The sequence below is a fragment of the Brassica napus genome, chromosome C3, assembly GCF_020379485.1.
Source record: "Brassica napus cultivar Da-Ae chromosome C3, Da-Ae, whole genome shotgun sequence".
Lineage (NCBI taxonomy): Eukaryota > Viridiplantae > Streptophyta > Magnoliopsida > Brassicales > Brassicaceae > Brassica > Brassica napus.
Genome location: NC_063446.1, coordinates 8,372,776 through 8,386,142, shown reverse-complemented (window position 1 = coordinate 8,386,142; position 13,367 = coordinate 8,372,776). Strand labels below are relative to the sequence as shown.

General features: G+C 36.6%; 3 protein-coding genes across 6 annotated transcripts; all 3 read right to left on the bottom strand.

The window, feature by feature from the left end:
* Nucleotides 1-555: 555 nt before the first annotated feature.
* Nucleotides 556-1,296, bottom strand: LOC106437503. Its single transcript, XM_013878396.3, has one exon. The coding sequence runs from the start codon at nucleotides 1,294-1,296 to the stop codon at nucleotides 556-558; it is 741 nt and encodes a 246-aa protein (XP_013733850.2).
* Nucleotide 1,297: 1 nt separating this feature from the next.
* On the bottom strand, nucleotides 1,298-11,155 carry LOC106437502 (calcium-transporting ATPase 8, plasma membrane-type-like). Of its 3 annotated transcripts, XM_048752356.1 has the most exons (32): nucleotides 10,636-11,155; nucleotides 10,500-10,569; nucleotides 9,487-9,587; nucleotides 9,267-9,389; nucleotides 9,086-9,175; nucleotides 7,007-7,076; nucleotides 6,840-6,910; nucleotides 6,669-6,752; nucleotides 6,519-6,596; nucleotides 6,375-6,449; nucleotides 5,951-6,031; nucleotides 5,800-5,882; nucleotides 5,583-5,691; nucleotides 5,435-5,490; nucleotides 5,246-5,288; nucleotides 5,082-5,165; nucleotides 4,853-4,990; nucleotides 4,706-4,771; nucleotides 4,530-4,625; nucleotides 4,284-4,397; nucleotides 4,036-4,191; nucleotides 3,876-3,935; nucleotides 3,433-3,591; nucleotides 3,155-3,271; nucleotides 2,958-3,056; nucleotides 2,690-2,827; nucleotides 2,509-2,609; nucleotides 2,350-2,395; nucleotides 2,061-2,186; nucleotides 1,879-1,980; nucleotides 1,644-1,806; nucleotides 1,298-1,554 (listed from the first exon to the last, which is right to left on the bottom strand). In XM_048752356.1, exons 1-31 carry the CDS (start codon nucleotides 10,789-10,791, stop codon nucleotides 1,678-1,680), a joined length of 3,021 nt encoding a protein of 1,006 aa, XP_048608313.1. In that variant the 5' UTR covers nucleotides 10,792-11,155; the 3' UTR covers nucleotides 1,298-1,554; nucleotides 1,644-1,677. The 3 variants fall into 3 exon arrangements, with proteins under 3 accessions (XP_048608313.1, XP_048608312.1, XP_048608314.1); XM_048752355.1 differs by having other exon boundaries at nucleotides 10,500-11,155; XM_048752357.1 differs by lacking the exons at nucleotides 10,500-10,569; nucleotides 10,636-11,155 and having other exon boundaries at nucleotides 9,267-9,409; nucleotides 9,487-9,927.
* A 987-nt stretch (nucleotides 11,156-12,142) lies between these two features.
* Nucleotides 12,143-13,190, bottom strand: BNAC03G15280D. 2 transcript variants are annotated; one of them, XR_001287282.3, is made up of 4 exons: nucleotides 13,118-13,190; nucleotides 12,639-12,750; nucleotides 12,505-12,560; nucleotides 12,143-12,400 (listed from the first exon to the last, which is right to left on the bottom strand). XR_001287282.3 is itself a non-coding variant. In XM_013878398.3 (4 exons), exons 1-4 carry the CDS (start codon nucleotides 13,147-13,149, stop codon nucleotides 12,295-12,297), a joined length of 267 nt encoding a protein of 88 aa, XP_013733852.1. In that variant the 5' UTR covers nucleotides 13,150-13,156; the 3' UTR covers nucleotides 12,143-12,294. The 2 variants fall into 2 exon arrangements, 1 of the variants encoding a protein (XP_013733852.1); XM_013878398.3 differs by having other exon boundaries at nucleotides 12,678-12,750; nucleotides 13,118-13,156.
* Nucleotides 13,191-13,367: the final 177 nt, after the last annotated feature.

The following is a 13,367-nucleotide window of genomic DNA, read 5'->3' as shown; positions in this document are numbered from 1 at the left end:
AATACTCAATAAACAAGTAACTACATAAATGCTGTTTAAAATCGGAATTAGTTCTTTTTTTATCAGATGTCCATTTTTCAAAAAACAGAACCTAATGATCTTGCAAACCTAGTCAAAATCATACTTTAAATGTAATCTTTTACAGTGCTCCGATTCATACGAATTAAAACCGAAGAGAATTAGAATCGAAGAGAATTAGATAAAGTGGTTTGGATTTGATAGAACCGAATAAACTGAATGGATGTTATTTTTAAGTAAACACAGTATTTGGAAACAATCACGGGTAAAGAAACTTCAAATACCAAACACCAAACAATCGATCTTTGTAGGAGCACAAGTGAAAGCAAATGTCGCCTCATGTATCGCGTATTTAGGAAAGTGCATGTTTTTTTTTTTTTTTTTTTTTTTTGAATGTAAAATTTTATTCAATCAAAACTTTAATTACATCAAGTGCAACTGTTTTGATCTCCATTTACATATCAATAGACTCTTAAAACTCTACTTTTCTGTATGTGAAAAAGAAAACTCATGTAACTCTTGAGCCAAACCACACACTCAAGCCTTCCTCAAGGTATATTTGCCCAGTCTCTTCACAGCAAGAAGCTTCAGTCTTATCACTTTATCAACCCATTTAATCAGCAACAATTCATCTCTTGGTTGCTCTCCATGCCGACGAGCATTGCGCTCCCTCCAAATACTATGTAGCAACGCTTGAAAAGTATATCTGATAATGAATACTTCAGAGGGTGTGAAACTAGAACTTGATTGGGAAATCAATTCCACAATCACACTCCATTCAAGAGAGAAAGCTCCCTTCATAATCCCACCTATCAATGACTTCCAAACTTTCCCCGAGTATCTGCGCTTGAAGAATAAGTGTGAACAAGTCTCCTCTTCCTCTTGACATAACACACAAACTCCATTTATAGATGTGTTCCACTTCTTCATTCTGTCACAGGTTTGCAACCTGTTCTTCACAGCCACCCATAACATGAAAGAATATTTGGGAGTAGATTGTGAAAACCATACTCCTTTATTCCAAGTACATACTGGTTGCTCCTGTCTCATGTAGAGCCATGTCTTCTTTGTAGAGAAAACTTTTGTAAATCTGGTCTCAGTCTGCCTCCATAAGGGAATATCATCATCCTTATTACGTCTGCTCTTTAACTCTTCAATTTCTTCCTCCACAGTGTTAAGAATAGCCAGTCTATGTCTTCTTTTCCGATGATAAAGCATCACTTCCTCAACCGAAGCATGCGCTCTCGGGTAAAAGGATGAAGAAGAAAAGACTGTCATGTGAAGAACAGTAAGTGTAACTTTGCAGAAGATAATGATATAATCTTACAGTTTAAATAATGTGATAGGCAATTTTAAATTAATTAATGCCAAAAATGAAAAATGTATAATAGATGAAATTCTTGTACACCTGCTATATATAAACAACAGAACATGGTCAAAGAATGACGACATAACAGATGTCACGCAGTTATTCACACGGACAACAAAACAGCTTGTGAACGTCGAAATCTACCGGGAAGCTTCGACACCTTTTACCTATGAGAGAAAAGTTAACAGTCAAGTGCGAGTCTAAGCTGAGATAGGTATTCGTGTGTCATATAGAGTAGGGAGTGAAAGGTTCTTACGTGATTGTGCCTATATACTAAAACGAACAAAACATCAGTTGCGGCGGTATGGGTAAACTTTCAAAGGGAAGCGAGTGGCAACCTGGCTGATAAATCCCTCAAGGATGGAGATGATCCATTTTTTCATATCAAGCCTTATGCCAAAGAACTCTACCAAGATTATCTGATACAAAAAGAAAGTTTAGGGATATAAAAGAGAAGATAAGTGTTGTAATTACTTGTACAAAGGACTTACCTGAACTATGATAGTTGCCATTATTGTAAAGATAAACATGTTGTCTTTAAGAACTTCTGTCAAGGTTTGTTCTCCACTTCTGATTTCAAACTCATTGGATACCTGCAGAAGATAGACATGATCAACTTATTCTCAGATGAGGGCTTAATAATTAAATGTGAGTGGGAGAAATCGACTATTACCAGGCAGAAGACCAAAGAATTGAAAATAAATGTGTTCTTCACTTTTTCAGCATCGCCGGTATGACCATGATCCAGCTTCAGTACACTATCAGAATGTATGAGCGCCAGCTGCACTAGGTAAATCACCTGGGGGAGGGAAACATTATTTAGGGTCTAACAAGTTGCTGTTTTTATTTTTGCTAATCTAAATAGTTATGACTATTTGGTGTTTATTTACTCTCTGGAAACTATGAAATAAAAGACTTTCTGGGACATCAGTGACAAATCAAGACTTTTTACGGGGACATACCTGTATCACCATCTTGAACCACATCGTCTTGGTAATGAGAGGGTCGCTACAAAAACACAAATGAAAAAAAAAAATATACAAGTTTAAGTATATTTCCAAGACGACTACTTATTAATCAATTATATAATATCCTTGATACTATTCAGATTTTATCTATACCTTTCACCAACTGGTGGCTTTCCCATTAGCTTGCGAGCTGACGGTCCGTAAGCCAACGCTAGTGCTCCAAAGATGTCAGCAATAAGATTAAGCAACAAAAGCTGCATCAGGGACAAATGTTTCAGTCATGGAAATACAGGATTACAAGAAGATGATGTAACAAAGAGATAATATTTCGAACCTGCACGGCATTAAGTGGAAATGCATCATAAAATACAACCTCGATCACACATATAGCCACGGCTAAGACACTCACAGTGACCCGGAATATGACATATCTCTGGATATTAGTGTATAGATATCGACACCATCGGATAACCTGCATTGTCCAAACAAACCTTGTTTAAATGAAATCTCACTGCCAAAAAAGTCAATGTTTGCTCTCTCTGTTGCATGGCATTCTATAAACCGAGTTCGTCAATTTCAGCCATGCATATCATATATCTAACCTTGACAATCGTATCAAAATTGTCATCCAATATAATAATATCAGAATTCTCTTTTGCTACTGCTGTCCCTCCAATTCCCATTGCAAGGCTAACATGCGCCTGTGCAAAACTCATCGCGGATTATTGTAGACTTGTAATGATTATGAATATGCCTTTCAGCGTTTAGAAAAATATATGATGTGAGAATAATGACACACCGCGCGTAGTGTCATTGTATCATGTATTCCCATCCCAGTGGCTGCAACTACATGCCCACTTCTCCTCAGCGCTTCGACAAACAAAAGACTGTCCTTAGGAGAGGCTTGAGCCAAAACCTTCACATAGAGTACTTGCTGTGAATTTTTGTCTCAGTCAAGTTCTTGACCATAAACAAATAGGTGAACAAGCCAGTCCCATGATTTTACTTGTCAATATATCGTAACGTGCACGATAGTTTTGTATATTAAAGCATAAATGTTGAAGAATGGATTCATACTAAGATCTTTGGGGCCTTCTCCTCTCTGTCTAGATCGTAAAGAACACGAAATTGAGCTCCTGTCGTTATAACATCAGGGTCATCTGAATTCTCCAGTATCCCACAATCAGTTGCTATTGCTTGAGCAGTCGAAACATCATCCTCAGTCACCATGCGAACCTGACAGTCAACATCTTTCATCACATAACTACGCCACAACTTATTTAGAGAGAAGAAAAATCCACTACTAATATAAGTTGATAAGACTTCAAATGTCATGTAAGAAAAGTTGGTGCTGCCATAAAATTACTCAATGGCAGGTCGACTAAACTAGGCCAATCATGTCACCGCATATTATAAAGTACTTAATGGTAGGTTGGTGCTCTATACAATTTATAGTAGAGGTAACAATTAATGGTAGAGATAACAACAATTCAGGACGAGAGGAATGGTAAAACAGGCACCTTGACACCTCCGGAATTGCACAACTTGACCGCATTCTTTGTGTCTGACCGGCAAGGATCCTGCAAGTTGTTCAATACATTGGCTTTGAATCAAGTGGAATCAGGTACCAATTATCATTGAGAGAAACTTAAGTTTCGATATGGGTGCTGGAGATGTTACCTGTATACCAATAATAGCCAACAAAACAAGGTCTTGAGGTAGTGTAGAAAGTTCCTCATCAGTCGTTGGAAGAGTCCCCAGCTCATAGGATTGATAAGCAAGTGCAGCACAACGCATTCCTCTCATACTCATGTCTTTTATTATTCTTTCCATCTCCTAAAGAGAGAATGGATTCTTATAAATAAAGTAAGAATCAAAACAAGAATAATAGTATATTCGTGAATTAGTAATCCTCATTAACAATCTACCTGTTTCTGTTCATCAATAGCTATGCGTTTGTTGTCCTTGTCCATATACCATTTGCATGAATTAAGAATAACTTTTGCAGACCCTTTCCAATGAACGTGGTTTCTTGTACCAATCTATAAAAGAATAATAGGAGAAAAACAACTGTATAAGAATCAAACATAGCACAACTATATATGAAACCAGGGATATATAGATATGTATATCGATATTTGATGCCAAGCAAAACAAAGAAAAGGTTATGTAACCTGTAATGCCACGCCTCCATATTTCTTTTTTGGATTGAAAGGTATAACATGAAGGACTGGTGATCCTGACCTAGCCTCATCAAACTTCATTCCCAACTACAAAACACGACGAAGTCATTAGTTATGAACTTAACAGCTACAACAAGTAGTAATGTAAGCTTAGAAGGAAACAAAACCTTATTCCCCCAGCTAAGAATGGCTTGTTCTGTTGGTGATCCATACACCTCTGGTTCAGTGACTCCCTATAATTTATTATGAGCTTAATAAGAATAATGCTTATCAAATTATCTCCAGCTGAACACTGTGATCTAGGATAAAATTACCGTTTCAAAAACAACACTGCCATTTGTGTTCCGGGCGATGCCTTCTATTATTAGTTCTTTGAGAATCGACGGCAGCTGTGAAACATCACCCATATCTTGCATTCTTATCCCTCCAGCCCAGACATCAACCACCGACATCTGCTTAGCAGTAAATAAATACTTACATGGGTACTTAGAATTAAAAGAGGAAGCAGGAAAGAGCTAATTGCATAAAAACGAGAACACTTGCCTTATTCTTAGTTAAGATTCCAGTTTTATGACACAATATAGTTGTAACATATCCCATTCTTTCACATGCATAGAGATTTTGAACCTGAAAGACATTTACGGAAAGTTTAGCACATGTTGATGCTCTAACGGCCTTGGAGACTTTGTAATATAAAGGTAGAGTACCAAAGCCTTGTCTGTAATCATTTCCCCCGTAGTATATGCAAGACTGGTGTAGCGAGGAAAATGATTAGATGAGAAACAAGAAGATGTTACTGTCATAACAAAACTAGAAGCATGTATACTTAAGGATATGTTTTTCTGGAATGGTATGCATCCTATTTAAGCAAATTTTGAAAAGGAAAGAAGACTTACTTCAAAAGAACAGCGACATAAAGTCCAACAGGCACTGTCACTAGTATTGTCGCGATCTGCAAAAGTAATGTTTTTGGCGACAAGGTTACACAGAATTACCACTAATTTAGCTCTATAGCCACCAAGGTAAAGTTCAGAAGCACCATACCCCAAAACTCAGGGATTTAATCACAAAGTCCATTGCTTCATCGAAACTGGTATTTCCAGGCATATATAATGGAGTTCCATCTGACTTTTTGGTCCGACCAAAAAAGTATCTGGAATCAAAAGGTTCGTTAGGTCCCCACTATCGCCAGGATGGAGCTATAGAACTGAAAGCAGAATTAAACGCGGTGGGTACATTGGAAAAAAAAAGACAGACTTACCGGCATAACTGAACAATACAGGCAACTGAAGCGAGCAAAATGACTAACAAGCTAGCAGAAATAGCAAGCCATTTCAGGTATACCTAGTAGAAAACATAAAAGGTGGTAAATGCGCAAACTATAGAAGGAATTAGTAATCAATGAAACATACCTGAAAGGGCTTTTCTTCATCAGTCTCATGTTGTTTCTCCATCTTTTTCCCCCATTCAGTGTTTATTCCAACACTCGTAACCTTAAAGTACATGGGGGAAAGAATAAAGTGACTTAGAAGATCAAGAACCTTGTAAAGAGAAAGCAATCACGTAGTGGATGTAAAAGTTCAGGGTTAAAATTATGTTTTCGCCGTAATTCCACAAAAGACAATTTATTTACTGATAGACAACATTGATGCAAAGAAAGAGAAGCTGTTTGCAGAAACACGTAAAAGCTTCTAGTGCAGTATTCTTTTATTGAAGAGAATATTATAGTTATAGTCTCATCCATGTCAATGTGACTTATCAGGTATAATATCTATGAGAAGGATGATCAAGCATATAACAAAACTAGATAACCAGTCTTCAGTCTTGAGAGCTTACCAGCATTGTACCTATGCCCTCTATCACTTTTGAACCAGATAACAGAAATGGATCCTTTAGAATATCTTTTTGAACCTGGAAAAGGGTGATTAGAAAATAGAGGAGAGAGGTAATAATTTAGCGCATTAACACAGTACAACATACAATCAAGTGTGAGCCAGTTAATTCTTGCTCGTCAATCTTCAATGAGTTTGCAACAAACAGGATACCATCTGCAGGTACCTGCAGCATTTGTCATTATTTAAAAAAAAACTGAAGTGTGAAGCTCAAGAAAAAGCCAAACAATTTGATTACCTGAAAACCATTCTTGAGGGGTACAATATCGCCGACGACAATATCAGAAGAAGAAACCGTGAATCTTCTGCCACCTCTAATAACCTGCAACCAGAAACGTTCAGCACATATTGTGGGCAGCACGAAACAAAGAGAAAAATGACACTTTGAAAACCGTCAGAAAGAACACACATCTAGGGCTACGTTTCTCTTCTCCTCACTAATTTTCTCAGACTGACGAGACTGCATGTACTCAGTGATAGCTGCAAACAGAAGAGAAACAAAATAAACAAAGATTTTTTCAATATTCTAAGTTGGCTAGGCAACTCAAGAGCATCAAAAAGATAGTATTACAATACCTGTGACAATGATGTAAGGGACAATGGCCAAAATGGTACAAGCTTCTACATACCAACTACCGTGGATAGCCTGCAGGTATCATGAGAGTGTGATATAGAGAAGATTTAGAAGAGACCAAATCTATATAAAAAAAAATTATCCTTGCAAAAAAGCAACACCTAAAGAGAACCACGTGAAAATGGGTGGCGAAACTAAATAAAAAATGCAGCATCTACACAAAGTAATACTCCCTCCGTTCAAAAAAAAAATATATATATATATTTTTGAAGTTTTTGTGCACAACTATTAAAGCATTTATCTTTTATTTTAAAAATAACATTAAAATATATATTAAAAATTATTTAGTCAAATATAAAATATTATTGGTTACACATCAACTATTTTGAAACATCCAAAATTTCCTAAAACATAGATTATTTTGAAACGGAGAGAATATCGTTATTTAGGGGATCCAGTTGTTTCGAATCAGGAGACAACCAATGAGACAGTATTGCATCTCTTATATACTAAAGCACAAGTCACCAGATAAATCAGATACTGCCATATGGAAATTAATTTAAATTTTAAAAAAATAAAAATGCAAATCCCTTATATACTATATAAAGCACAAGTCACCAGACGAATCAGATACTGCCATATGGAAATTAATTTAAATTTAAAATAAAAATAAAAATGCAAAAAAAATTGAAATTAAACGTTTAAAGCAAATAACGTATCCTTTATCAACTGCTTCAATTGATTTCTTTTCTTTACAAAATAAAATCCCTAATACTTCTCACACTACACCCATTATCTCCCTCTGAAACCCACTCACGTTGCCATATTTTAAATTCATCTCTTCCTCATTTAGAAATTGTAAGTTATTTTTTTCTTTTGCAACAACTCCATTGATTCTCTTTGAATTTTCAATTTCTAACCTTATTGATCTAAAGCTTCTAATGATCGTACTACAATTTTAGATGCAGATCAAAATAGTTTCTCATCAAGTAGTGGCACAACAATAGTCTTCAAAATATACTTTTTCAACTAAATGAGCAGAAGAAAAACAATACATGCTATGGATTGATAGGTGGATCCTACTGCAAAATTGGAGGATGAAGATTAAAGTTCAGGTTTGTGAAACTAAAAACACACACAAACTCTTCATTCTCAAATAATTTTTTTTCATGAATTTTTGTACTCTGTTGATCGATTTATAAGTTTTCCCTCTTTAGATACTGGAAAAAGCTACGTACATACTCCATAGTGAAAAAGGTAAAGATAAACAAGATAAGTAAATATCATTTTTAAATGGAAAATCAAATTTTGATTTCCTGAACTGTTATTGTAGCCATAGTTTTTTTTTTTTTGAAACTATTGTCATAGCTATAGTTCAGAAAAGGAGAAATTACAAAAATGTAAAATGTGGAGATGATTAAAAGACAACAAATGGACCCAAGAAACTCAGATGGTAGAGAAAACGAGAACAAGATATGCCTACTCTCTAGATCAAGATCTCACCTGGTCGGTTGGTTTTTTATACTTTATTTTATCTGTTTCTAATCTCATAGAAGTTTGGTGATAGTTTCCATGTTCTTAATGCAAGTATAGTTTAAGAAAAGAAAACCTAATAAAATACTAGGAAAACAGTACTACAAAACAAAAATAAATATAAAAGAAAAAGAATACAAATATATTAACGTTAATTATTTAAAAAATATATGCTTTTTCTCGATTTGATATTTCATATGTAATGTTTTTTTGATAAGTAAATTATTATATAATGTTCATCTTCTTTTTTTGGCAACTATTATATAATGTTCATCTTGTGTCTATTTTGGACTGTTTTATAATATTAAAAAATAATTTTGTTTTTAAGTTCACCAATAAATATAACTCTATAAGTAATATTTATTTCCACTGTAAATTTCATAACCCTACAAAAAAAATTCCATTGTAAATTACAAAAAAAATGTATGGAGTTATAAAAATAAATGCCCGGGAGAAAATACTAGTAAGTACATGAATTGCAGTCAGAGCAAGTAGATAATCTTAATGTCAAGCATAAGAAGAAAGGTGATTTAGATCATGAAACTCACCTTTCCTTTTATTCGTAGCAGCAAATTTAAAACAGTAGCAAGCAGTATAGCCATATACGGGGGAAACAGGGTAGCTTTCCAGATGAAGCTCTGCGACGACCACAACAACAACAACAATTAACAAACAGGTTGTCATTTCAAAGTGAAAAGATTCTTGTTATTTAATAATTGCTGCGTATACCCAGAAAGTGTGCCCCTTTTTGGAAGGGTATGTGTTTGACCCAAATGCCTGCTTACGTTGCTGTATCTCATCGTCTATGCCTCTTTCAAGGTCAGTCTTCAGCAGAGTTGATAACCCTTCAACCTATTTGAAGAAATCATAATCTAAGAAGCATAGAATTAACTGACACTAACGAAGAATTGAAAAAAAAAAATGAAAAAAGAAAAAAAAAAGAAATTACCCCGTTATAGTGATTGAGAGCTTGAAGGTCACGTGCTCCGACCGCTTGGAGGAGTTTGTCCAGTTTAATCCCAAACCCGCCAGACGTTAAGGTTGCACGAACTGAATTTTGCGGATCGAGAAGAAAAAAATAGAGGAAGAAGAAGATGCAGGAAATTATATATAATATTAAACCAACAATTATCCCCCAATGATTATAAACAGTATGCCCATTAGGATTTCCGGTTTGATTTTGTTTCGGTTAATTATTTCGGTTCCTTGTCGTTTGTTGTTGACCGGTTTAGGCCTACTGTTTTCACACAAATATGGTTTTGCACTAAAAAGAAAACTTTTTTTTTTTTTTCACCAGAAAGAAAACTAATAAACCGGTTTTGTTCAAAGCAGAAATTAACTAAACCAGAGAAACAAATTTTCGTCGACAGATGGATTCTGAAACCGGACTGGATGATTCATAGCTTATTCAGCTTATCAAAGATGGCAAATAATAGTTCAAATATATATATATATATATATATATATATATATATATATATATATATATTATTTTGTAAAAATGATAGTATGGTGTAAGAAACCCCAAGAAACAAATAATAGTCAAAATACACAAATTCAGAAATTAGGTACAAAAAACAAATATTTTTAGTGGTATACCGGTTAGATTTTGTTCAGCAGTTTTGGTGTTTTATGTTTTGGTATACACCGGTTTTCAGCATTAACTCAAACCGGATATCCCTCTGTGTGACGGTGGAACTAGTTTAGAGTATGTTTATCCGGGGTCTTTAGGGAGTTTTTTAGTGCGTGGACCCCCACAAGGATCGGTTACAAAAACTACTAATTAAGAATGAATTTTATTGAGTTTCTTATACCGATGGAGGAACCTATTTTTTAACTTTTTTTTTTTTTTTTACAAAAAAAAACCTAAAAACCCCAAATCCCATTTGGGTTTATCAGGGATAAACATGCTATCAGGGATAAACATGCTCTCTCATCAAGAGAAGAGAAACAAAAAATTACCGGTTGCCGGTTGTGATTCTGGGCGATGATGCACTAAACGGGATGCCTCGAATTCGTTCTTCAACGTACCCTGAAACCGATCAAGATTTGAGCCATGGATGGATTCATTCTCGTGTAAAGAAGAAAATTTACTCACTCTCCATGAGTTCCGACCAGCTTCCAAGTCAAGCGGTGCGTTCTCAACTGCAGCTACAGATTCGCCGGTACTATCGCGAAGCTGTGAAACAACATCCTCTGGTGCGGACGCCGGATCTCCCCCGTGATCGACCATCAGATCTTCCGACAAACACATTGACAAATCTGTCGCTCTCAGGCGGGAAGTCTACTTAAAAGAAAGCAAATTTTAAGGAGATTTTTTGTTCTGTGGGATATGGTTCACACTGCGGGCCCTGATAACAATCTTTAGAAGCTTGAGCTTACGGCCCCCAAAAATAATAAGTATTTATCGGCCTTCAATTTACAATAGTCCGTACTAGCATATTGGTAGAGTGATGAGTTCAATTCCATTGCCATGCATATTTTTGAATTTTATAAACATATATATGAACGGCCCATAATTTTGTTCGGGCTTCTAATTTACGCGGGAGAGAGAGAGAGAGAGAGAGAGAGAGAGAGAGAGAGAGAGAGGAGAGAGAGAGAGAGAGGAGAGAGAGAGGAGAGAGAGGTGAGAGGAGTGAGAGAGTGAGAAGAGGAGATGAGAGAGAGGGCGGAGGGGAGGGAGGGGACTGAGGGGAGGGGGAGAGGGATTGGAGAGGGGCTTGAGGAGGAGAGAGGGGGGAGAGGGGGAGGGAGGGAGGGAGGAGGGAGAGAGAGTGAGAGTGAGAGAAGAAGAGAGAGAGAGGGGGTGGGTGGGAGGGAGAGGGAGGGGAGGGAGGGAGCGGGGAGAGAGGAGAGTGAGAGAGAGAGAGAGAGAGAGAAGAGGGGGGGGGGGTGGGGGAGGAGGGAGAGGGAGAGGGAGAGGGAGAGGGAGAGGAGAGAGAGAGAGAGAGAGAGGGAGAGGGAGAGGGAGAGGGAGGGGGAGAGGGAGAGGGAGGGGGAGGGGGAGAGGGAGGGAGGGGGAGAGAGTGAGAGAGAGAGAGAGAGAGAGGATGGAGAGGAGAGAGGAGGAGCGAGAGAGAGAGAGAGGGGGGTGGGTGGGAGAGGGAGAGAGAGAGAGATGGGACTCAATGAGATAGAGAGATGGAACTCAATGAGATAGAGAGAGAGATGAAAGCGTCTATTTATAGGCAGATTTTTTTTTGTTAATTAATAGGCGGTAGAGAGCTACTGAAACTTCCAGGCAGCTTCCTATAAAAACGCGGATTATGTGCTGTTTAAAAAAATATATGTGTTTAGATTTTATTTTACAGGATAAGTCTATAGATTTGGTTATCTGGTTTATTTACTTATTATCATTTCTTTTGGTTAAGCTAGTTAAACCAATTTGTTGGTTTATTGGTTTTGTGTATTTGTACGTCTCGTGTGACGATTTTGAGAAAATCAATCACGAATACATAGTGTCATGAGTTTATTAGATCGCCTTGGAGAGCTTCTGGGTCGATATGTCTACATGCAGGTTTATGGAGTCGGGTGACCTGATACTATCACTATCAGGGTTTATCACAAAAGCGTAGGTTTTTACGATGAGCTAACGAAAACGAAGATGAAACTAGAAGTGTTTAGAAATTTAATTAGGAGTCAGTACAAAGTATATCAAATTGAAAGTGTTTTTACAGTCCTCCAATTCAGCACTACAATAATTGAATTCTTGAAGGGACAGAGAGAAAGAATCAAACTTCTTTTACACATTGGTGTTTTAATCTTCCCGAAATTCTTGAATTGTTTTTGTGGCCAGTGTAAGAACGTCTACAAACGCGGACAAGGATGCTCGAAGAAGCCTTGCCTCTATTGCCTCAAAGTGCCTGTAAAGTTATCCAATGAGCAAATATCAAAAACTCGTAAACGGACCCGAAAGATTTCCAATTTGGCATCAGTCTTAACCGATGATTAACTTTGAGAAACTTACACAGAAAGCTTGTTGTTTGATACCGACATGACTCTTCTCACCTTACCCGGCTGCAACTGCATAAATGGTGAGAATTATAACATGAGTGAAGTGGAAAAAAAAACATACAACTTTTTTTGGTTGAGACTAGATACCTATTCATATGTTGGTAGTGAATTGAGAAACTTTTAAACCTCTTTATCAACAGCCAATGATGTGTACGCAATGAAAGCATGTTGTTCCGTTTCGAAATTCACATCCAAGTGACTGCAAATTTAGCAAAAAAAAAAAGAAATAAAACTCTTATAAGATAAACCACAACCCCTAACCAAAAAAAAAAAAGTCTAATTGAAAACAAACCAAATTTCATTAAGTATATAACAGTGTGATCCTCAAACTACAAACCCCTTACAGAAGGTAAGTGAGTGCGAATCAACCTAATTGAGCGGAGATAATGAAATTAGGTCGTATAGGCTGTTAATGTGCGTAAAAGATCGATACTTTGGAGTCTAAAAATCAAAGAGATTCCTTCAAGCGTGCAAGACCCAAGATTTCAGTAATTGAATCCAGTACGTTTAATCATCAGATACAGAGTAATAAAAAACGTTACGAACAAACCAGAAGCTGAACATACCAGCTGAAATCCCAAGTAGCAGTTGCAGCCATGTTTCTGCTGCGGAGGTTGTACCCAAAAAAAAACCTTTATTATAAGAAAACAGAGAATCAGCAAAACGGGCTTACTGGGCCTACGGCCCAAGACTTTTCATTGCGACGTGAATTGAGGAAATGATCTTTTTTGATCAAAAACAATGGTCGTGAAAGGGTATATGCCGTGGGAATATTTTGCATGAAGGAATATTACTCCGAGCATATCAGAATCTCTA